We start from the raw sequence: 25,205 nt of genomic DNA, 5'->3' as shown, positions 1-25,205 counted from the left end.
GTACAAAGCTCCTTGTGGTGACTACTATTATAGCACCATAACTAACTGGCTTTTTAAAAGTTAAAACAAATTTTGTGATTTTTCCCAATCAGCGCCACTAGTGAAAATGCAAACAGTAGAATTGCTTAAGACAGCAATAACAGAAACAGACGCAGGGGTGCTTATTTCAAAGCCAACAATAACGTCGGAGCCAGCCAGTATAGGAAATTAAAAGAGAAAACATTTCTAATCAACATTAGCTATTATTTTAGAAGTGATAGTTATTTATGGCCTGAGTATTGTTTTCATTTCGTGTTGAAACCATCCAGCCAGGAAACTAATGCGTTGAATTCATCTAGTAAGTTCCAATGTTCCTGTCACTGAGCATGTTGCTTTAATATTAGTGATAAATAGTTTAGAAGATAAAACTTTCCCTTGAAAAGAGACATGCTGCCATGGTGCAAAGCTGCAGAACAATCTCTTTACTATTGGTAGTTCTACAAGATGCAGAGCACTCATTCACCACTTTGTTAAGTGCAAGTACTGGGTTGGACCTCTTTTTGCCTTCTAAATTGCCTTAATTCTCAGCCCACATTGACATCACGCAGAATTTGTTAGCTGCAGATTGAAGCTGCAAAGCTCCCATTCTACCATATCTCAAAGGTGAGCTTTTATATACAGATTTGGTAACTTTGAAGGTCCCTAGAGTACAGTGAGCTCATTGCCATGGTCAAGAAACCAGTTGCAGAAGTTGGGAGCTATATGACATGGTGTATTACCCTGCTGGATGTAGCCACTGAAAGATAGATACCCTGTGGTGTTAAAGTGGTGGACGTGGCCTCCAACAACACTCATGTAGGCTGTTGCACAGAAACCATGCTCAAATACACAAAGAGGCCCAAAGTGTGCAAAATAAACTTTCCCCCAGACTGTCACACTACCACTACCCTGAACTGTTGATACTAGGCAAGATGTATCTATGCATTATACTGATTCTATAATCTGAATGTCACAGTTTAAATTTAGACTAATCAGACCAGCAAATTATTTTTTTCCAGTCCGTTATTATCCTATTTGGTTGAATCTGTGTGAATTGTAGGATTTGTTTTTCTGCTCTTAACAGACTAGGACTAGATCCAAGTGTGGTGTTCTCTGTAATCCAACTGCTGACCATACCTTATCATATATCATAATAAGTGGGTCTTGAGTTTACCTTTCTATCATCTGGAACCAGTCAGTCCATTCTGTTTTGACCTCTGCTATCAGCAACTTATTTTTGTCCATATAACAGCAGCCTACTGGACATTTTCATTTAATACATAATGGCAACATTAAGCATTGTGCCATTTAAGCAATACAATTTAAGCAGTGCGTGCATTCACATATGCTATTAATGCAATGTAACAGACATTTTTAAGACTTTCACTTCTGAGTTCCTTGCTTTAGTTTTCTCAAGGACAATGCCATATTGAATAGAGCCATTTTCAATGCAACCCTCCTCAGGGGGTTCCGGCCATTCACAAGTATGTCCCATCTCAACAGTATTATTCTGCACAGACCAAACGTATAAAACCGTCCCCATCAGAATAATGGATCTCCAAGGAGGCTGCTGCCATCACCCATCACACAGGCCATTTAGAAATCCTGTTGAATTGACACTCCAACATCTTTTGTATGACTATTAAAATGTCCAGTCATAACCGCAAAAGAGACCAAATGTCGTTTTAACAGCTAATCATTTGAATTTGCCATCTTGTACTGAGTGCAGCAGCAAGGAATGTTGCCATGACAATTCCTGGTTAACACCAATAAGTAAATAAGTTACAATGTTAAGACTATGCTGCAAAGATTGTTATCCAGTTAAAAAGGGTAACAGAGCAAACAACAGAAATGTTAAAACAAAATGAAACTTGTAATAGATATGATTCTGAAATAAAACACAAATCAAAGAACAAGTGTATTAGAGGGATTGCTTTCTCTTTGCAGTAGAACTAGAAATAGCTCCAAACTAATGCGGAGGGAAAACATGCTTGGCTACTTACTGCCAACGTGGAGGATGATGGTATCGCGCCTTTCTCCGTGCGGATTCTGAAAGCAGCTGTAGAGTCCATTGTGTTCAAGATCAACTTGGGTAAGGATCAGCTTTGGCCCATTCAGCTGGTGCTGGGCCTCGATGTCTGTCCCATTCACCTTCCATGACACTGACACGTCACTTTCCAGGGAGCCGCACTGCATGGTGACATCGCTGCCCCTCCGCTCATACTGGTTCCTTGCAACTGAAAACCAAGAAGAAGCAGATATAAAGTAGTGACAATGGCGTGAGCAATTAAAAATGGGTGATGGTCATTTTGCATCTTTGTAATTTTGATTGTTTTGCACCAAATATTTCACACTGATGTTATATAACCTTATACCCACTGAGGGGACGTTTCGAACCATAATTGGTCATATTTCATGAAAGCATGGATTAAACCAACAATCAAAGCAAATAGAGTCTAATAGTAAGTCCTTGGGAAATAATATACATATTTTATTATATTATTAATTATTAGAATTAAATTAGACATTTGAAAGGAGGATTTCAAAAACACTTTACATATTTTCATTTTACATACAACAAATACATGGCTACAAAACTGGCGTCCGTCTCCGCCTCATGAGCAGTTCAAGTATCTTGATTACTTGTTCATAATCAATAAATTAGAATATAAATTAAAAAAATCTATTTGTTTTAGTAACTCAATTCACAAAGTGAAACAAATTAGATGGATTCATTGCGCATAGACTTATGTTTTTAAGCCTTTATTTATTAATTTGTTTTTTTTTCTGCATACAGCTAATGAAAGCGCATCATTTAGACCAATAAAAAACATTTTCAATACAGAAATGTGGACTTAGTGGAAAATTAGGTTTAGTACCTGCTTTAAGGTTGTTATTTTCAAAAAGTCCTTTTGATCTGACAAATAACCCTCTACACATATTTAAATTTATTCAGAGTGGCTCTAAAAGATGGGTTAGTGTTGTTTTAAAAAAAAAAAAAAAAAAAAAAAAAACAAAACAAGGTCAGCCTAAAAGCAAAGTTATTGATTTACAGAGCATCGATGGGACAACCTACATATCCTCCTAAAACATGAATTGTGACTGAAAGAAAGAGGTTGTGGGTATAAACAACTAAAATGAGCTTCTTCTATGGGGTGGCTGCTGTACAGCATTTGGGTAATTAAAAGGAGTCAGTAATCTGCATCTGATATCTGATGGCAACACTTCCTGGATGCCTCTTTTTGAAGGTTATTCAGGTGCATTTTACAGGCAGAAGGACCTTGGGACAAACCCAGAACCTCTTGGAGGGACTGTATTTGGACTTCTGGCCTAGGGACACCTCATTGTCTCCTAGAATGGCAAGGAGAGTCTTTACCGCTAGGGATCTTTCCCTCTCCAACTCTACCTGGGATAAGTGGAAAACAATGGATGGATGGAGCGAGGGTAAGCAATAGCTTGTTTATGGCCACAATGTAGAAGAAGAAAGAAATTAAAATGTTACTTGTGGATTCAAAATGAGGTACAAACTGGCAAAAGGGCATCTTGACCCAGAGCTTTAAAAACAAGCAAAACATCGGTATAGCGCAATTACTGCCCTCTGTGCGCTGACTGCTGGCTAATGAACAGACACAGTCATTAGGCAAGTGCTTATTTTCCTCATTGAGCAGTTTTCCTTCCCTTTTACCTCCGCTTTAACAAACTGAGCAAATAGGAATTTCATCTTTGGCAGCATATTTCACGTAATCTAAAAACGGTGAAGGGAAAACATTGTTACAAGGAATATATCTGTTTTCAATCATTGTTTGGCTTCAAAGTCCAGCTGTAAGCATTACGTAGAATCTGATTTATTGCAGCACGGAAAGAAAATGTGGAAAAGCTGGACATTTTAAAATTATTTTGGAGAGTCCATAAATAGTTCGGGGCCTTTTTTCCTCTCCGTTTTGGTGTAATGAGTTCACATCGTCTCTGTAGAAATGCAATCTACATGAGCGTGAATTAAAGGAATTGCTTAAATGTTCTGTTATACTTGCACCAACTGTCTTGCTACTGAAGCCAACCGTGCTTTGTCAGAAAACTTGTTGGGTCCGTGACCTCTAGGGTTAAGGGATTTATGTGAGCCTAATAGGAGTTAGAGCCGGGACGCTGGGGGTTAGCAGCCCTGCTCTGCTGATAAGTCTCAAGGGACTTGTCGCGACCGCACGGAGTGAAGACCTCAGATTAACACTGAAGCACAGCAGATCAACAGCACAACAATAAAGTATTGATCCCCATCTCAGGAAGAAAAAAAAAAAAAAACTTTGGATGAAAAAGAGAAAAGCGAAAAGAAATACGCCCCAACTTGTCTTAGATCAAATACTGTCATGATCCTTGTCTTGTTTGGATATCTTGTTCCTTGGCTCTTTCTTTGTGTAACTGTACCTCCCTTCCTTTGTTTCTCTGTACAATACCCCTCCTTTTTGTCTTGTTTTTTTTTTCAACTGGAGCACACTTCCTCATGTCAGTCTACTAAGACATGGCTTTTAACACAGTTGATATAGATGTCAGCACAGTGTTTCATGTATATTTCATGTCCGATAACAGAGTCATCTATATTTAATAGGACAAGATCCTTGCCCCTATTAGCATTAACCTGATAGTCTTCTGCTGCCTTTCACTCCTCTGTCATCCTAACTCGCCTTCTCCATTCTCTTACCCCGTCATCCCATGCCATCTCTGCAGTTCTTGCTCTGTTCATCTCAGTTACCTTTCATGGTTGCCCACATTTTTTACAATAATGTGAGCACATGTATGCACATTAGTGCCAAGAAATGCCAATTTCCTTTGATCTCCCTCTCTGTCAAGTTACGTTGAGCAAGCCTGTGTGACTTTATTTACATAAAAAGCTATTTGCATCTGAGCAAAAAAAAAAAAAAAAAACACAAAACAAAAAAAAAATACAAAAAAACATACGGTTTCACTTTGATGTCAGCTTTGATGATGATGCCGGTGCCCTGCGGCTTCGTGTGACAGTATGAGAAGTGAAACTTGAGAAAAGTATTATTAAATCAACGGCTCCATCTAAGTTAGAGAAGATGTTCTTTGGAACTTTTAGAATATAGGAAAGAACCCTGGTCAAAATACCTCGGACCACTTCCACATGTCATTAAGATGCTATCAGAGTGCATGTGTAAAATGATCATTCTCTTTAGGAGTGTCTTCTATCACGTTTGTGATAAAAACACATTAAGTAAGATCATCTTTTGTATCCCTGAAGAATATCCATTCACCCATTCAGTTGTATCCATTCTTTTGAAGTTCGTATTGTCCTTCTCTCATTGTGTCAAAATTCACACCCCCTCTTTCTCTTTTCACTCTCAGTGGTGGCTGTCTTATCCCTCATCCTCTATCCTGTTTCCTTGCTTTCCTCCCAACCATCTGCCTCTTTCAATGTTCTACTTTTCACTTGCTTTTAAGCTTTCTCCTTGGTAAAACTTCTTATATTATGTAAACATAAAAGACTGAGATTCCAGACAAAACTTGTCTCAAGTATCAATTATTAATAACTATTTATCTCATGGTAGTTCAGTCTTCATTTGGTGTCAGTTTTAAAAAAAATATATTTTCTTGTGACACTATTACTCATCTGGTAAGCGGTTCAGTGGGGTATAGTATCACGTCTTTAGGTTGATAACATTTTGGCATTTCTTTTATATGCATGTTACTGTATAATATAATCTCCAGATCTGTGATATGAGCATTGTAACCTAGACAAGCCATACGTGTATACAACATTTACAGAATTTATGCAGTCATACTGAAATCTGGATACAATAAATCACACATATCATGACCTAATTGATTGATTTGCTGTACAGACATTCAGTATTCACCGATGAAGATGCACTCATCTTGGTAGGCCAAATTCACTGGAGTGGCTACAGTTCAGAGGATCTTGTTTCATTTTCGGATAATTTCGGTAAAATACTCTTTGACCAATCAATCAGCTTTATTTCTAAAGCACAGTTTAAAAACCACATGGGTGATCAAAGTGCAGGACATTAAAACAGGAAAAGGTTAGAAAACAAGTTAAAAGCATGCAAAACACACACACACAACATCAAAAGCTAAAAACCAGGTTCACAGCAAGAGTATTTTAACATGCCGTACACCACAGTGCATTAAAAGCTAATAAATAAAAGTGTGTTTTTAAAAGAGATTTAAAAACAGGAAAAGAACGGACCTGTCTGATTCTCAATGGTGAGTTATTCCATAACTTAAGGGCATCAATAGCAAATGTCACCTCTGAGCTTCAGTCTAGTTTTAAGGACTGTCAGAAGCAGCTGTTCAGCTGATCTAAGGGATCGGGGTGGGCAGTAAGGCTGAATCAGCTCACATAAATATGGTGCAGCAAGGTTGTTCAAATATTTAAAAACAAATAACAAAAGCTTAAAATTAAATCTTTAGTGCAAAGGGAGCAATTGAAGGGAAGTTAAAATGGGAGTAATATGCTCAAGCCTACATGTCTGAGTTAACAGATGAGCAGCAGAGTTCTGCACAAGCTGCAGACGGGCAAGCGAGGTCTGGCTAATGCCTAGTGCATTACAGTAGTCAAGATGAACTGTGATAAAAGCATGGACTAGTTTCTCCAAGTCAGGTCTTGCTAAGATTGATTTCACCTTTGCTATTTGACAAAGTTGATAAAAATGTTTCTGCTGATCTGTTTCTCAAATTAAAAATCAGAGTCAAACTTTACCCCCAGATTGGTGACAGCCCCTGAGATGAAATGACAGTGAGCCAAGATCTACGTTTGGGGAGTGACAGCAGCTCGGTCCAAACAACATAACTTCTGTCTTGTCCTCATTTAAACTAAGGAAGTTCAGAGAAAGTCATGCTTAAATGTGTGTGAGTTGCTGGACAGTGTTGTTTTATGCCAAGCATAGCAGTGAAATGAAACGTCATATTTCCTAAAATAAAACAGAGCAAAAGGGAAGTAGGTAGAGAGCAAATAAGAGAGGGCCAAGAATTGACCCCTGAGGGACCCCATATGGAAGAGGAGCTGTGGAAGACATGGAGTTATCAATTTTAACACTAGTTAGGTAGGACCAAAACTAATCAAGGGCAACATCCCTAATGCCTACACAGTGCTCAAGACGAGAGATTAAAATACTGTGATCAACAGTATCGAATGCAGCAGACAAATAATATGATGTTCACTTAGTCCCATAGTAGCTAATACCTCCTTATACAAGCAAGGTGGGATGGAGTGTGTGGGGGAACCAGAGGGCCTCATATGACCAACTATGTGCTTTAAAAAAGAGAGGGACACTGACCAAACTGATCAAAAACAGATGAATAGTACATAATGAATCTAATGAATTTGAAAGAAAAAAGAAAACATCAGCAGAAATAACTTGTCTTTACTTATTTTAGATATAGAAATAGATATGGTCAAGATAAGAAATAGCATGAGCATAATTTTCCTTTTGTTCTATTATTAAGTTTTCATATCCATTTTTTATTTTTTTTTTACCAGCCAAAGATTAAAAAAAATAATTTAGATTAAAAAGGATAGAAGATTAGTGATAAGCAGTTTAGGAATTCATCTGAATTTTTAAAATAAAGTCTTTGGCATTTCCTACAAGTAAATGAATAACTGTAATCCATGAATGTTGGTGTACAGGTTCTCGCTAAGTGATGTCTGGATACTATAAGTGAGCCAGTAATAAGGCCTGGGTGTGGCTGAGGGAAAATAACTGAAACAAAATTGGCTAATCACAGTTATTTTATGATTTAACAAAGAGGACAATTACTTTCTCACAGCACTACTGATATTTTTTTGGCCAGCCAACAGAATGGGCGTCTGTCATTCCTCTTACTGTTCCATTATTTTACATTAAATACTCAAAACTGATCAAAGCTGAGTCTTTCTCCAGTTATTACCAAATTTACAGGGCACACCTGGGGCACAGTTCCCTCGGCTTAATGCCGAATTGGAATGGCTGACGCAGTTGGAGAGTTAGCCCTAATTTCGCAAAATCTTGAGAAATTCACTTGCACCTAAGTGAAGTGAAAAGTTTAAAACAAATCACAGTATCACTAGCCAATGCTATTTAGTTTGATAGATAAGTCTGTTTCACCATTCTTTAAGATTCAATCTTATGCATTTTTAAGCTTGTACTTTTTCCCTCGCCATCGGTACTTTTCACGTTGAAGTTACTCACTCCATATTGATTGTGTTGAAACTTTAGCATTCTTTAGTGGTTTATCCCTGATCATAAGCAGTCTGCAAGCACACTACTCATGCATAATAAAAATCTGAACAACAGTGGAAACACAGGCAGATACTTATGATTACACTCATGTACTCACTCACACATAAGAACGCTCCCCTGCATAATGCCCTCATTTCTCATGACCATGCAGCCAAGCAGGTCTAATAACCATAATGACATTCAACTCAAGTGCTATTGATTTCTTAGTAATGGACTAGGCATTATGAGCAGCATCAGAGGACTTTTATTTCCCCCCAAAATGCAAATGAAAATCAACAAAACAGTTTTTTTACACATTATTCTCCTTACTATGTTGATGCCACATACAGCCATGTAGATCATCAGTTTGCATCCTTTCAAGAGGCAAAGAAGATAACATAACTAATGCTGTCTTTAGATTCTGATCAATTTAGTTCTGATAAAGGAGGCGAATGAGATGAATGGGAGATAGAAAAAAAAATAACAACAGGACAAAACTGATGACAAATAAAGAGAGCCGCAGACAATTTACTCCAGCATCAGAAAGTCATATACAAGGTGATCAAGTTTATTTTCCAGATAATTGAGAATAGTGTTATTCACTACATTTGGGGGCAACAGAGGTGGAGGAGCTAGGGAGTTTGCCCTGTAATCGGCGGGCTGCCGGTTCAATCTCTCGCTCCGATCGCCTCAGCTGTGGTGTACTTGGGCAAGGCACTTCACATGCATTGCTTGCTGGCAGTGGTCAGAGGGTCCGGTGGCAATGCATGGCAGCCTTGCTTCTGCCAATCTGCCCCAGAGCAGCTGTGGCTACAATATAGCTTATCACTGTCAGGGTGTGGGTGAATAACTCACTGTAGTATAAAGCGCTTTGGGGTTGTCGGACGTCATAAAGCGCTATAAAAATAAAGGCCATTTACCATTTACATGATCACCCAGACTATTTTCCCACCCATTTAAACTTTCTTCAACCTAGAACAGTTAAACTTTGCATCCAAATACAGAATAGGTTTCACTGAGGCAGCTCTGAGAGACATGCACACACCAATAGGTATTAAAGACTATGTTGAGGTCCATGGACTACTTAAGTGTCAAGGGAGGTGAGCCACAACGTGCATCATATGTCCCTGTACTATCACTGTTCAGTTGTATGTCCACATACAACAAGGTGTGCATTTATATGAACTCTGTTCAGTGTGGACTTGATTTGGTCTTGAGGTCAAATAATTGGGAATTGTTCTTTACATGCTGCTCAAAGACTTGAGATTTGACATTAATGTCCCTCTCAAAGACTTGAGTTTTTGCTTGGACTTGAGGAAATAGCTTGTTGACATCGCTGCTGTATATGCATGCAAAAAGAAATGCTTATGATGCATTTCATTTGGGCACTAACAGGCTTGTATCTCAAACTGAAATGAATATGTTTTCCATAAAATGCATGCCATCTAGTTTAAGAGAAACACTGGTTCAGGATGGGATGCAAGATCGTTTACTGCTTGTCCATAGGCTCTGTTAACAAATTAAAGTTTAGCAATTATCTTTTAATCTTTAAACCTTCATAGACACTTATATTTTAATATTTATTTAAATATTCAAAAACATCTTCTATGAGCTGTTCTGTTATGTTTCAACATGTAATATTTACATGATTAAAGACAATACATGAGCATTTATTTGTTTATGTTATAAATTATGGAACCATAGTGTTCTCTTTTAGTTGTGAATATCTGAAGGAATCAAAGGACTTCATTAACAACTGATGATGCCTGTGTTTATATTCTCCCTTCCTTCACCTTTATACTTTTAAGTTTTGGAGATTTACTTCTCAGTCTGATTTGTAGGATTTTTCATGATTACATTAAAACCACATTTTAAACCTACATCTAAAACCTTTGCTGTCATGTCTAAAGGGTAAACAAGTTCAAAGGTGAACTTTAAATGACAACATAACGAGCGAGACGCCGTGTACTCAGTAAATGAGAAAGAACAACTCGCAGCTCCCACTGGTAGGCATTATTTAGCGGGATTGCACAACAGCATTTCCTTTCAGTAAACTGAACAAATGATGTAAAGTATTTCTCCTGTGACAAAGTGGTTACACATTGAAGCATACGGGGTGCAAAATGTTTCTCTGGCAGATGACAGGCGTTTGTTTAGCAACAGTAATGTTTCCACTCAGGCTCCATAGCTTTCCAAAGCTCCCTAATTCCAACTTCAAGCTGGAGGTAAGCTCATGTAGACTAACAACCAATCAAAACCTTGTGACCACCATGTTTGAAACTCCTGAGGTAGCTTATTTTTTTGTTTGCCTGATTTAACACCCAAGACAGTAAAAGGACAGCGCCTGAACATTCATAAAATAGTCATATCAGCATTGGAATAACACAACCAGACTGTCTCTTAGGTTTCCACTGAAACGTCTCACACCACTGATTAGAGAGTTTAGGTTTTCCAAAGTTAATCCAACTTGGTTCTTGAACATTGTCAGAATTTTAATATCATCGAGTATATCCTCCCATAAACGCTGTGTTTAATGGCTTCTTGGAGCCAAGCTCCTATTGTTTAGTGGTCACAGACTCTGCCTGTTTAAACTGCATCCCGAAATTAAACTGGGGATATTAAGGGATCTCTTTGTAGTGATACTGAGATGAATGTTGTGATTTATCTCATTAAACCATGTCACTGCACAGCAATTATGGTCAGAAAAATGCTAAATTAAATGGAGACTGGATTTATAGGACTTTTATTGGATGAGATGGTTATAGTGATGTAATGGCACCAAACTGGGTCTGTAGTTGTGGAAAATCCCTAACACGTTTTTTTTTATTATTTTTTTTTTTTTTGTGAAACCAGTCATGAACTGGCTCCAGCACAAGCTTTGATGCGTAAACTCTTGAGAGCAAGAAAGAACTTGTTGCATTTCCAGTTATGGTAAAAAAATTTCAAGGAAACCAGCAGAAAAAAAAGAATAAATAAAAACTACAAAAATGAAAAGAAAAAAGACTGTCAAGTAAATAAAGTGAGTCAAGCTCAAACAGCAAGATGATTCAGTCCTTTACTACGTGCTTTATGCAAATTGACTCTGGAGGAATACATATTTTAATTCATTCTATGTTGATCAGGCGTTACAACCTTACATAAATTAGTTAGGAGCGAGGATGTTTGTAAGTGACTGCATGATTACCTGATTAAACACAGTTCAATTTACCTGTTAAGGAAAACAAGTGTCATTTGGCATGACATTATTTTAGTCTCTGTTGGATCAGAGGATGCCGGGATGAGCTAAGATGCCGAGCCCATCTTAGTTTTCCTCATGACAATAAGACCCGACTTAAAAGACATAAACCAAAAAAGGTTGTGAAGCTCAAATTCTCATCTCGTTTTTTTTATTTTTTATTTTAAATATATGCCTAAGTGTGAATTTAAACTGATATATTATTCCAACCTTATGGATTTTCTTAAGCTCATTGGCAAAACTGTATGGTCCTTTTGGAGACATAAAAACATACATGACTACCATTTTAAAACAATTAACTCCAGAGGCAATATTTTTCAAAATGACATAACACGAACAGTGATAGGGTCCACGCACACACAGTTGACCAGAGTGACATCCACGTAGAGCCGTGCAGAGATGCACCCAGGGAGCGAACAACTCATTAAACAAACATGTACGCCCTCTCGAGTTGATTAGATTACTGATGAACTTTGATTATGGAGAACCAGCTGTGAAGGACTGCGCCTTGATGTTTTTGCATTTCAATTTGAACAATATCCAGCACTTGCAAGAATAAAATCGTGGCTCCCTGGCTGTGCATCTGTGACTTGTGTCATGCATACTCGAGTGTGTTTTTTAAAGTGCGTGTCTGTGAGGGTAACCACCTGTAAGTTATGATCTGGCTGCACCGCAGCGGCGTGAAATGAAATTGAAATTCAGTCTGATTTACCATCTCAAAGCATCTCGTTCCTGTGACAGTGCATGCCTGTGTGAGCAGGGGACTGTCTGAGTGCTCCATGTGCGTCCAGCCGTCCTCGCGGGTTCTTTGGCACGACCACATCAGGCCGAGTTAGAGGGCGTTGCCTTCCAGCCGTGCTGTAACTCACTCCAACGTTTATCAGCGAATCCCATTTTCATGCCCGAGGGGAGCCGTGCCTTTTCAAAGTTCAACAGCGAAACGGTTGATTTACTGACATACACGCATGGAGCCCCGGAAAATGATCAGTTTAGTTTAAGTAGATACATTTTTCCTCACTCGCTGGTTACAAACAGTGGATCCGCATGAACAGTTTTTGGTCATAATTATTAATTTTGTCTTAGAAATATACTAAATAGTAAGATTTTACAAGCTCGACTAATCTTTTAACAGAATGAATCCCAAATAAATCAACCAACAAATTGTTTCTAACTGTTGTAAACAATTATTTTGTGAATTTACTACTCTCAAAATAATACATCAACTCAGAAGCAGATTTAAAATGACATAGCTGGGTTATGGGTTTGACCCAGCATACTGGGTTAGGTGTTCAACCTTAAAAGTGAAAGTCACTCATTTCTAACATTAAGGCTATCAGCGAGTGGGTTGCAGTGGGGCAACAGTACTAAAAACTGTACCACTCTGCAACCATTCCTTTCTGCTAATTCTTCAAACTTGACATTTGAAATGTTTAACTTAAGAAAAAAAATGGCCCATTCCCAGTTGGATCATACCTGCTTGAATATGTTGTTTTTAACTTCAGCCAGGCAAAGTAAACTTTTGTTAATCTCTTAGAATGCAGTGACACACAGGGCACCCTTTGATTCTCCAGTTAAATCAATGCTAACATGAAATGTACAAACCACTTAAACTCTGTCCCCATTCCAACAGTGTAACAAAGAATGAAAGCACCGATCACGTCCCTAAACTCCCAAGTTGTGATTTCGGAACAATCCTCTGTGCAAAGACAGCTTTTTAAACGTGTCATTGCTCAAGGTTTGTTTAACTATGAGTCATATCAGACAAACACAGATCTAAACTCAGAAGAGGTGTTAGCTTTACTCTCCGTTTATTTACAGTGTCACCCTAAAGTCTCCTATCACAGGCTGCAGTCGGTATTTGCTGCGTAAACAACCTCAGAACTAAAGACGGGTTTCCGCAGTGTTTCAAACATGATAACACAGATGTGTTATCTTCATCCGTGCATGCACTCTTCGGAGCAAACATCAAGCACGGGTGAAAACACTCTAAAAAGGTGCTCTGCAGCTAATCTGGCACATCGCAGCTTGGCCAGTGTGCAGCGACGTTAGGGAACGAAGCTTTCACGCTACAACGCAAGCTTCAAGGCTTTGGAAAGACAAACCCACTATGCGTCATTTCTGGCTGTCCCACTTTCAGTTAAGTGTTGCATTGTCTCACTTAAACACCTGAACACTAAACTTCGTAATATACAGGAGATTGTCAAAAAGTGTAGCACAAATCATTCTCAGCAGCCCCGTGACAACTAGGTGTGCTTTACAGCATTCCTGATAGATGAGACAGAAGAAAACAGAGGCGTTGTGCACAAGGAGCACACACACAAAAGCCATGGGAATAGCAGGTAAAGTTTCTCCAAAAAAAACAACAGGTAATGCACCCAGCCACCACATCTGCTATGCATATTCATTGCACAAGACTCCTCTGCCGAAGAATAAACATGTTGAAGCTTATCTGCGGCTGGAGTTTTCGAGCCAGAATTGAAGTTGCTGGATGTGACTGCAAACACCGTGTTTGGAGAAAGGGGAAAAAAAAGAAAAAAAAAGAAACTGTACTTCATTCCAGAAACGTCAAACCAACAGTGACATTTGGAGGTGGGACTCTGGACCAGGACATTCTTGTTAGGAATCTAACGGTGAATGAAAAGTCGTTTTTTCAGTAAGACAATGATCCCAAACAGTTTATGGAATCCAGTTAATTTCGTAAAACGAAGATACAGATTCTGGAATGGCTAAGTAAATCATCCAACTCAAATCCAACTGGACATCTACTCAAAGAAGTGAAGATCAGTTACTACTTGCCACCTTACGCTTTACTTGACTATGCAGGATTAAATTAATGGACTAAATTGTGTCGATTTCTTTGTGCTTGCCTTGCCACAGCATATGGAGTACATTTTATGTCAATGGTGCGATTAGACATATATTTACCAGTAGAAATGGTTGGGTTGATTAAAACCTTTTTTTTTTTCCCCACACAACCTCGTTACTGAGTTCCTCCGATGTTCAAGAGGTATGACACGGCGAAACAGTAAATCCCCCTGCCGATTTAAAATCCAGGGATCGGATTAACTGCAGCATGACATAAGTATCTGCAATAAACTCCTGTTGACACTTTCACAGTCCCGGGCTGATAAAGATGCAGTCAGCCCACGTGTGCTTTAATGTACTTTCACACACTCACCAGGGACACATTACTGCGGAAGAAGCAGGAAAAAAAAAAAGAAAAAAAGAAAAAGAAACGCACTTGGTTAGAACTATGCATGCACATGCTCTCACATATTCACTTCCTTTCCAAACATATTGGAATGAAGTTATCACTTTATCCTCTCCTGTCTCTTTCCCACAGAGAGATTAACATTCATTCCCCCCCCTACCCCCAACTCTTTCTGCATTTGCCTCTCCTTTCATGTGAACACTGAGGCAGCTGCAGCTGTGCGAGAGCATTTTGTGTGTTTTCTCTACATGTGTGTGTCGGGGCAGCAAAGCTAAAATAAATCCACTTCCTGTTTCCTGCCCATCTTATCTCGGCCTCACCACTGTATGCAAACGTACAGAGTGTTTGTGCGGGATTGGTCTGATCATTGCCTGCCGTCATCTAGCCGCCGGAGAGGAGTCGCAGGCAGGCGGGGGTTAATTGATACTTCATTTAGGATGTCTGTGTTCGGAGATGAGCCACAGAAGAGGGTGAGATAAGGGGATGGAGGGGAGGGGGAAAGGAGAGGAGGAAGTGAAAGGGAAGAGAGATGGAGTGAAAAGATGAAGAGCGGAGAGGTTTGAAATGAAAATGGGTATACCAAAGGAAGGAGGATAAATGGTGAAGAGTGAGCGTAGGGCGGTTAATATTTTACAAGCCTGGATTAGAGAGGTCGTGAAATAAGGAATGGGTGAAAGATTCCTGAGAGTCAGATACAGCAGAAGGAGAGAGCGGGAGTGGGGCAGCTGGTTAGCTTTGATCTGAAATATCTGTACTTTTCAATACAGAGAGGAAGAAAAAAAAAAGGGCAAGAAGTGGAAGAGAATTTACGGCGTTCCGCTTCGTCTGCTTGTCTTTACAAATTTCAGTCCATCTATTTCTTCTTTTGCCCTGTGCAGGTTGGATTTACGTTTAATGGACCATCCTTGTAAACAGATCACATTTATAAGCCATGTGGCTCTTTGTAAAGTCACAGAATTATCCGAGATGTCCCGCTGACAATAAATCTAACGTACAACGCACAGTCTCCAACATTCAGCATGATATAATGCAGTGCTTAAGCAGTGCTGCTGACCTTTTCCCAAATAACACCATTAGTTTTTGAATTGATTTCCTATCCACGCAGCCTTTGCTTCGGAGTTTCAGTCAACTTACAGAGAACGGATGAGTCTTTCAGAACGTAGGCGATCCATCATATTGAGTTTTTAACATTTTTTTTTTGTCACGTCAGCAATAAAGAAAAAAATTTAAGCTGTCTCCACCTTTTCTTATATGTAAGACAGTGGTGGTTCGTTGTGGAATGGCGCCCGGGGAGAATCCCCTCTTCTATGACACTGTTAGCTCCTTTTTTACAAACAGAATTGATATTCTATTAATCTCTGTGGGAGGCATGTCAGTTTGTCTTTTTTGTCAATTTGTACCAATATGCTATACCCACACAATGTCGTTTCATACCTCTCTGCCGCTTTGTATTCTTAAACCTATAATTTCGTACCCCTGTTATTGAACCGTTGCATATATTTTTATTTCTCTCTGTATTTAAGTATTTTTACTAAACTACGGAAAGATTTAGATATAAAAGTGCTCAAATATTATGCACATCGTTCATGTTCCCATCATGTAGATGCCTGTTTGTTTTATTTTGCTCTTCCTATCTTGATTTTGTTTCCACATGCAAACCTTGTCGTTTTCATTGCGTCTACATTTATTTATTATGTGTGGTTAAGTATCTTTGTGAATAATGGGATAAAATAGTCATAAAAATGCTCAAATCTCACATATAATTTAATCTGTCTGCATTTTATTGTCTAAAATTCTAAAGATGATTGCCCATGTGCTTTACTTTAGATTCGATCCCCACTTGGACCAGATGAAAATTTATTTATATCCTCTGGTGGTTGGCAGATAATTCCATTTTGTACCTGGAAAAGTCAGATAGAAAACAATAAAACTGAAAAAGTAGGGAAATAGTGAAGGGGTGAAATGTCCACCACCCATCAAAGTGCAGTGCAAAACATTTCCAGTCCAGGTCTCCGTAATACAGATATTAAAATAGAGCCGATCAAACTCCGTGCACAACACAGAAGTACCCTTTTAATATATTTTGTCGGATTGGAAACTGCAAATCAAAAACAAGTGCTTAAACTGTGCACTGTAATATGGGGGAGGTCAGTCACTCCCTGCACACTGAACATGCAATAAGCAATACATTCGGGGGATGGCGGACATATTACATTTTTATTTTGATTACGTATGGCACACGTATGACACAACTGTACTTCCTTGGACGGTGAGCTACGTTGCCTATATATTTAAAACAAAATAATTAGATATTCGGTTTCAGCTCATAGCAGGCTGCATCTTTTAGGTCCTCAGTGTTCCAATTAGAACCGGCAAGGATCCGTCTATTGTCCGTTATAGGTAAATAATTATAAACAGCAGTATTAGTGGCAGGATGATAACCTCAGAAATATGGTTGTGGTACATCTGCTTTCGGAACACAGTGTGTATCTATTTTTCTCTCCTTTGGCCAGGCTTCAATGATAATCAGACCCAGGCCTGCAGAAGCCTCCCTCCAGTTCTAATCTTATTGGTTAATCACATGGCTAACATCTCCCTAAGCCTTCCTCAAGAGCCCAACTCAGAAGGTCAGTGCTAATATCAATCCTCTCATTTATTAAACAACATGAGCATATGGAGACAGAAAGGAAGGGGAGAGAATGAGCTCAAAATGAAAGGACAGTACAATATGAAGAAGGATAAAGACAAGTTACCGAGGGGGAGCAGGGAAAAAGAGAACAACGAAGGTCAGATAAATGAGTAAATGGAGTAAGAAAGGGGTGTGTGTAGGAAGTTAAGGTGAAAAAAATAAAAAAAAATAAAGTGATGAGAGATGACGGGGAAAGGGTTTCAAAGGGAGCCGGGAAGAGGGGGATGAGAGAATGATCACCTTAATTAATGGACTGTAATATATGACAATAATTCTGAGTTCCAAGATAATATCAGCAAAATTACTGCCTTCATCCCGGGAACACTCTGCAAATATACCGCCTGACCTTGACAAGGGAGCTTAAGCTGCAGAAAAATTAAAAAACTTTTGACATGAACTGTGAGTGACTTGTCTGCCAATTTTGACTGTAAAAAGAAGATAAAAAATGTGTGCCGCCATGTTTAACTTGTTTAATTGTGTTCTTGTTTTAATTTTATCAGATGGTATGCACATTTTTGTTACATACATAAATGATACAATATAATAAAAAAAACGGTACAACTCAATGCACTATGATGCAATGTGATTCATTACAATATAATACAAGTTGTAATTACACCATTATACAGTCCAGTCCATTAAAATACTATATAATCCGATGTAATACAGTGGAATACAATGCAGTACAAGAAAATATGCTAACATATTTAATTGCCATCTGAGGGAAATGTGTTTTTGACAGTGCTCATCTCAAAAGGTGCGTATACAAAGTCAATAAAGCTGCTAAACAGCCTTATAAAGGTGTAATTATACATGTATTCACACCAAACCAACATTGTACATTTATAGGTGCATACTGTAAGAGAAAAAAAAAATATTTGAGCCACATGTGATCCTCACTCTTATCTTGGAAAGGACATACATGTGTGCTTTCATTGTACCATGTTACAGGACACGCATAGATAAAGATACCATCTAAAGCTTTCCACAACAGCTATGTAATAATAGCTGCCCATGATAGTAGGCAGGGCCTTGAAGATTCACCTGCTTCTTTTTATTGAGCAGCCTGCAAAAATGTCAAGCGTCTGATGATGCAGGGGTAGCATTGGGGGGTGAGTAATAGGTGTGTGACAGGGCATTGCATCATTTCTTTTCCTGCAAATTGCAACAACTGATAGTGTCTATTATACCACAGGGGATTCCATAATCCAGCTAAATATGTATCGCCGGGCATATAACAGACCGCCAGGTAAGCAACATTTATTTACTTTTGCTACAAGCTCTTTGTATTGCTTTATATTGCATATTAAGTCGGGTAAATTTCATAACATGGACGTTCATAACATACATTTGCATAACATAGCTTTGTATCAAGAAGTTAATCAAAATGTTATTGCAATTTCTTAATTGTTATTTCTGCACTGCTTAGTATAATATTTCTTTAAATGTTTTGACATTTGAATTGAAGTTGTCCCATAAACAAATCCTAAAACTAAATTGCTTAGCTAGATCATTCTTGTAGTGAAGTGTTTCGTGGGTTGTTTTTGTTTGAACTGCTAGCATTTAGCATTTTTTTTTTCTTTTCTTTTTTCCTTTTTTTTTAGCGCCAGATCAGTACCAAAATTGATACGCAGCCAAAGAACACTTTTTTTTTTGCAGTTTTACACCCCTAGCATTTGATGCAAATTAGAATCCCTTGCATGATATTTTAAACTTAGAAACATGCTGTGTTGTCAAATATAATAATACATGTATAAAATGTAATATAAATAAACATATCGTACAATAACACAATGAACGGTCCAGTTCTAGCGCAGATTAGAAGTCCCTGCCCATCTCAGCGTGACTTGGGACAAACAGAACTACTGATGCAGAAAAGCCAACTACCTAAAATCCAGCGAGACAGCACAACCACCTAAATTGAGTAAACAGCGATCTAATCCCTTAATCTTTTACTCTTTTATTATGTTGATTATTCATTAAATTTCCCCATAACTCATAACGGATTCTTGTTTACTGCATTATTTCATTTTAGAGTTGATCCGAAAAACATCTTGATGCAGAAAAAATATAAAAAAATATCTTATTCTTCATTAAATGTGGGATAAAGATCAGCCGACTTAGATATCAACAATTTATTGCTTTTGGGGTTTCCGACTGATTTGTTTGTGAACAGTCATTTGACCTTTGCTTAATCAGGCTACATATGACAATAAGTGTTATATTTTACACGCACACGCGTTGTTCTGTGCTGCAGCTGCCGTCCCAGTTAGAGGTGGCTGCCACAGACCTATCCGTCATCCAGTCTTAGAACAGCAATCAGCCGGGTTTGTGGGCTTGTACCTGCAGCAGCTAAAAAGAGCTCCGTGTTTCAAACATTATTTTCTTTGTTACATTGGTCAGCAATCACAGAAACGCCGTCGCCAGCTCTTTTCCTATCACGACAGAGGTTCAATGAAACTCAGCACAGACTTTTATGACGTTGTGACTCCGGTGTCGCCACTAACAGCAGCACCAAATGACCTGGACGTGAGTAGTTCTGGAGAAGTGGAGTAGATCATGTGCCTATGGTAGATATACAGCAAACATTAAAGACGGAAAATAACCACATGGCCCGCACACTCGAATGTGCGCACGTTTTACCTTCTCTTGGCGTGTTACATTCTCCAGTAAAGTGCGCTCAAACATACAACAGGAAATGGGAATTGGAAAACGCACTGCTTGGGTTTGGCGACGGTAAAAAAAAGAAAAAAAAAAAAAAAAAAAAGAAACAACAACACATTGTCATATCTGTAATTCAAGGAGCTGAGGAGACACAGATGACTACTCAAGCCTCTGAGTTTCAGCTGGCAAGTTATGAAGGACTGCAAAAGAAGGTGTGAAACAAATAACTTCAGAGGAGCCCCGCAAAACACACACACACACACACACACACACACACACGCACACACATGGATTTATTTATACTGGAGGAGAGCCTGCATTGTTGCAGCTCTGTGCCTGATCCTAAAGTTTACTTACAGTTTCACACTCATCATTTGTCAGAGGAAGACCGAGAATGCTGAACAGAGCATCAGCTACAATGAAAATCATTATCAGTGAATAATTTTCTTTGACAGTGCTGACTCTCTTTCTAGTAGTCCTCATGAATACAGTTGACTTCAAAGAGAGACTTGACGAAAATGCGCGGTGTACGGTTTCCAGTGTTCTGTTGTTGGGACTTCAAAGGAATTTAGGTAAATGAATACAGCCGGTTGTAATGATGATTAGGAATAATGCCCGTGCTAATGAGAAGATCAAAGCTCAGCACTTAGACAATACAAACGAACATTCAATTAGTCTAATCACGTCATTAATTAAAATCATCATCATTGTCAGGCGCTCCTAATGGAATACAACACATTGCCAAAGTATTCAAACCGCTTACACTTTTCCACATGTTGTGGTTTGCGATCCCTGCAGCTCCACCAGAGTGAGCAACCTCTAAACGCTATCCATGCACGGGCTGCCACAGTGTTGGTCACGGACGGCCACGTTGTAGTTGTTTCATATGCTTATCGTTTTTGGATGATGGACCATCCTTAAGATGTTCAATCTATTCTATCTGATGTGTTTCTCGGTCTGCATGATACTGTTTATTTTCCATATATATATATATATACATATATATATATATATACATATATATATATATATATATATATATATATATATATATATATATATATATATATATATATATATATTCCCACAGACAGACAGACAAATAGATAGAGAAAACATGATCAATCACATGTTTTTTTAGGAATAGCTGGAATATAACTTTTTATTGATATTGCTAGAAAATGACATAACCGGGCCATTTTTGTTCAACTTAATATGATTAAAGGCAAGATAACTTATACATTTTATATATATGGATGGATGGATGGATGGATGGATGATGGATGGATGGATAGATACTGCATGACTTTGCACTGTGCTATCACGTACAAGCTGTGTAAAATGCAATGAAGTTTGTGCCTGTAAAGTGACATAAGGTGGAAAAATTCAAGGGGCATGGATATTTTTACAAGGCATGTATTACCAAACAAAACTTCTGTGAGTATCAGTGCACCCTATGCGAGAATGTGTAGAAAGGTCCACCGGATTGGCTTATCTCTAATACACACAGACACATCAGCAGAACAGTAAGCACCTCTAAGCCCAAAGCACACAAGGTCCACACGCTCAACTTGAAGAAAGACATGACGACAAAAAACAAAACACACGTGGAAAAAAAAAAAAAGAAGAAGCAGTGCTGAAGATGTTTATGTACTCCTGTGTAATGCGGAATGTATGCAGTTTGCCTGTGCGCACAGGGAATAACAGGATGAGTTTGCCGAAAGAGTTTGCGTATCTGTGCACAATCTGCGCAACTCAGTTGTGCACACAGACATGCGAACGGGTCAACAAGCTTTCAAACGGGCATTTGCTCTGACTGCATGCACAGGTGCATGACGGCATTCTGAAATAAACCGATGTACTGTTTTGTCAGTTCAGCAGGGGGTTTGTGCGAGTCAATCTATATACTCCCTTATTATTCAGGGAACTAAGATAATGTTTTGTTTTCCTGCAGTGTGATGCAAAAACATTTGAATATGCTGTGATAAAAAAAATATATATATTCAACACTGCACTAAGAATAAATTCTGCAGTCTATAAAAAGCAGTTCTAATAAAAAGGGGGAAAAAAAACATGCAGCTCTGGTCAATAACAAGTGGAAAGCAGCAGGCAAGGCAAACACAGCCGGAATCGATGGAGTTCCATAATGGCCAAAATGTCAGTTGCTTCAAGCCACCTTCTTTCTTTCAGATTATATATATATATATATATATATATATATATATATATATATATATATATATATATATATATATATATATATATATATATATTTATATATATATATATTGCCTTTTTTGCCTTCTTCAGAAATGGTGCTTTTAATACTAGACCAGTGGTTCTCAAACTTTTTCTGTCATTCCCCACTTTGGACAAGGGGGAATTTCCAAGCCCCACCTGTCCCCATCGCCCCAACACAATGCTAATGAAATATGCAACAATCTTAAAATGTTCCAATTTTATTGAAGTAACAAGTAGTATCTAAATACAAAATATCTACATCAAATAACAGCAAGCTCAAAAATGAAAGAAAATAAAAATGCAGCTGTGTCAAAATTTGTAACAATTTCAAAGATAGAAAAAATTAAAGTGCCACTCTGCAATTTGTTAATAAAAGAGTGAAATCCATCTGGCAAGACAGGTCTATTTATCCCTGCATTAGTGGCTGCAATGAGCCTGTTTTGCATTGCACAGTTTATCAAAACGGGGTTGCAGGCTTGATATTGCCACTCTCAAGTCATGCTCAATGTTCAGCTGAGATCTGTATTTTGTTTTCAGTGAAGCAACAGCTGAAATGTGGCAAAGGGAAGAAGAATGCACACAGCTCTCTGCCCGATGAGTGGATACTCCCTCTCCACTCCAAACCAGAATTCACTAAGAGTCTGAGCATTAAACCTGAGCCTCAGGGTGGAGTCAGACGTCATATCAATAAACTGGTCCTCCTCAGCAGACCTAAAATCAGCAGCTGCTGCAGACAGAATAGAAAAAAATAGACTTACTTTATTTTTCATTGCATAATAAACACAAAGAAATCAGTTTCTTTGAACCTCGCCAGAGATTTCCTATCTTGTCTGGACAATTTTGGTTTTGATCAGTTTTCAAATTTTCCAACACACTCTAAAGGTCATACTCTTGACCTAATTTGTTGCTCTGGTCTCACCCCCTCTAACTGTTCAGCTGAGGATCTTCACATATCTGATCATTTCCTCCTTTTATTCAGCATTTCCCCTCGTCTCTTCACAGCAAAGACCCCACGGCTCCTTTCATACCGGAACATTAAGAACATTAACTTGGACACTCTCTCTTCACACATCCTAAGAACTTTAATCCTGGATCCTTCTTCCTCACCGGATGAACTGACATCTCAATACAATAACTGCTTAAATGACATTTTGAACCTCCTTGCCCCAACAAAATCCCAGACTGTCACCTTTTCCCACTCCGCCCCCTGGTTTACCCCTGAACTCCGGACCATGAAGGCTAAGTGCCGTCAACTTGAAAGACTTAAAAAGAAAACCGGTTTAACAATTCACAGCGAAATGTATATAACTCAGATAACTCAGTATAAAGAACTAATCACTAAAACTAAATCCACTTACTATTCCAACCTGATCTGCTCACACGAAGGTCATTCTCGGACTCTGTTTTTGGTGTTTAACAATATTTTCAAATCCCCAGCTTCTCTTCCTCCCCACCTATGCTCAACTGACGCCTGCAATTCGATTATGCAGTTTTTCAATGATAAAATCAAAATAATTCACCAGTGCCTGCCTCCTATCCTGTCACCCCCTTCCCCTATAACCCCTTCACCCTGCCAGCCTTTTTGCAGCTTTCATCTACCAACCCTCTCCGATATTTCTGATTTTATCAACAAATCTAAATCTTCCACCTGCCCACTTGATCCCATTCCGTCTGCCCTGGTCAAATCCTACCTCCACGCTCTTCTCCCCTTCATAACTGCCATCATTCACTCCTCTCTTGGTTCTGGAATTGTTCCATCTCTTTTCAAAACTGCTATTATCACTCCTATTGTGAAGAAACCTGGACTAGATCCCAACAATTACAATAATCTCAGGCCAATTTCAAATTTACCTTTTATTTCAAAAATATTGGAAAAAACAGTCGCTTCTCAACTTCATTCTCACTTAACTCACAACAAGCTTTATGAACAGTTCCAGTCTGGCTTCCGTCCACCTCATAGCACTGAAACCGCCCTCTTAAAAATAATCAATGATCTTTTAATAGCAGCTGACTCTGGTCTAATTTCCATCCTCATTCTTCTTGATCCAAGTGCAGCCTTCGACACAGTTTCACACTCTACCCTACTCCATCGACTTTATACAATTGGCATCACTCACACTCCCCTAGCCTAGTTTCAATCCTATATTTCTGGCTGCACTCAGTTTGTTCAGATTAAGTCATATCGTTCCAACTCCTCTCCAGTTACCACCGGTGTTCCCCAAGGCTCTGTTCTAGGACCCCTACTTTTTATCATCTACATTCTCCCCCTTGGCAATATCTTTAGGAAATTCAACATCAATTTTCACTGTTATGCGGATGACACCCAGCTCTATCTTTCTTGTACACCAAACTCTTCACTCCCACCTCCTTCATTAATCTCCTGCTTAACCGAAATAAAATCCTGGTTCACCTCCAACTTTCTTAAATTGAATAATGACAAGATCGAAATCCTCTTAGTGGGAACAAAATCTAATTTATCCAAAGCTGACAGTTTTCTCCCTTTCATTTGACAACTCCATAATTTCCCCCTCACCTCAGGTCAAGAGTCTGGGTGTCATCCTTGATAGTACCTTGTCCTTCTCCTCTCACATTAACAACCTTACCCGCTCCGCTTACTTTCACTTACGCAATATCAATCGCCTTCGCCCCTCTCTCTCCACTAGCTCCACCTGCACTCTTTTTCATAGTCTGGTCACTTCCCGCATTGATTACTGTAATTCTCTTCTTTTCGGTCTTCCTCAAAAATCCATTCACAAAATTCAGTCAGTACAAAACTCAGCAGCTCGCATCATTTCTAGAACCCCTTCTTTTCATCACATCACCCCAGTCCTGCAGCAGCTCCACTGGCTACCTGTGAAGTATAGAATTCAGTTCAAAATCCTCCTACTTTTAAAGTTATTCACAATCTCTCCCCTC

The 25,205-nt window shown here is 38.7% G+C and overlaps 1 protein-coding gene across 1 annotated transcript in view; it reads right to left on the bottom strand.

Annotated features, from left to right (window-relative positions):
- Positions 1-25,205, bottom strand: part of cntfr (ciliary neurotrophic factor receptor) — a gene marked incomplete at its 3' end in the record, with an annotated part of 321,955 nt that overhangs the window by 113,077 nt on the left and 183,673 nt on the right. The window contains 1 exon segment of the mRNA XM_036140103.1: positions 2,022-2,255. Coding sequence (XP_035995996.1) covers positions 2,022-2,255 — 234 coding nt within the window.

This window comes from Fundulus heteroclitus, chromosome 8 (assembly GCF_011125445.2).
Source record: "Fundulus heteroclitus isolate FHET01 chromosome 8, MU-UCD_Fhet_4.1, whole genome shotgun sequence".
In the NCBI taxonomy this organism is placed as follows: domain Eukaryota; kingdom Metazoa; phylum Chordata; class Actinopteri; order Cyprinodontiformes; family Fundulidae; genus Fundulus; species Fundulus heteroclitus.
Note: the sequence above shows the minus strand (reverse complement) of the source record. Positions and strands in the feature narration are given on the sequence as shown.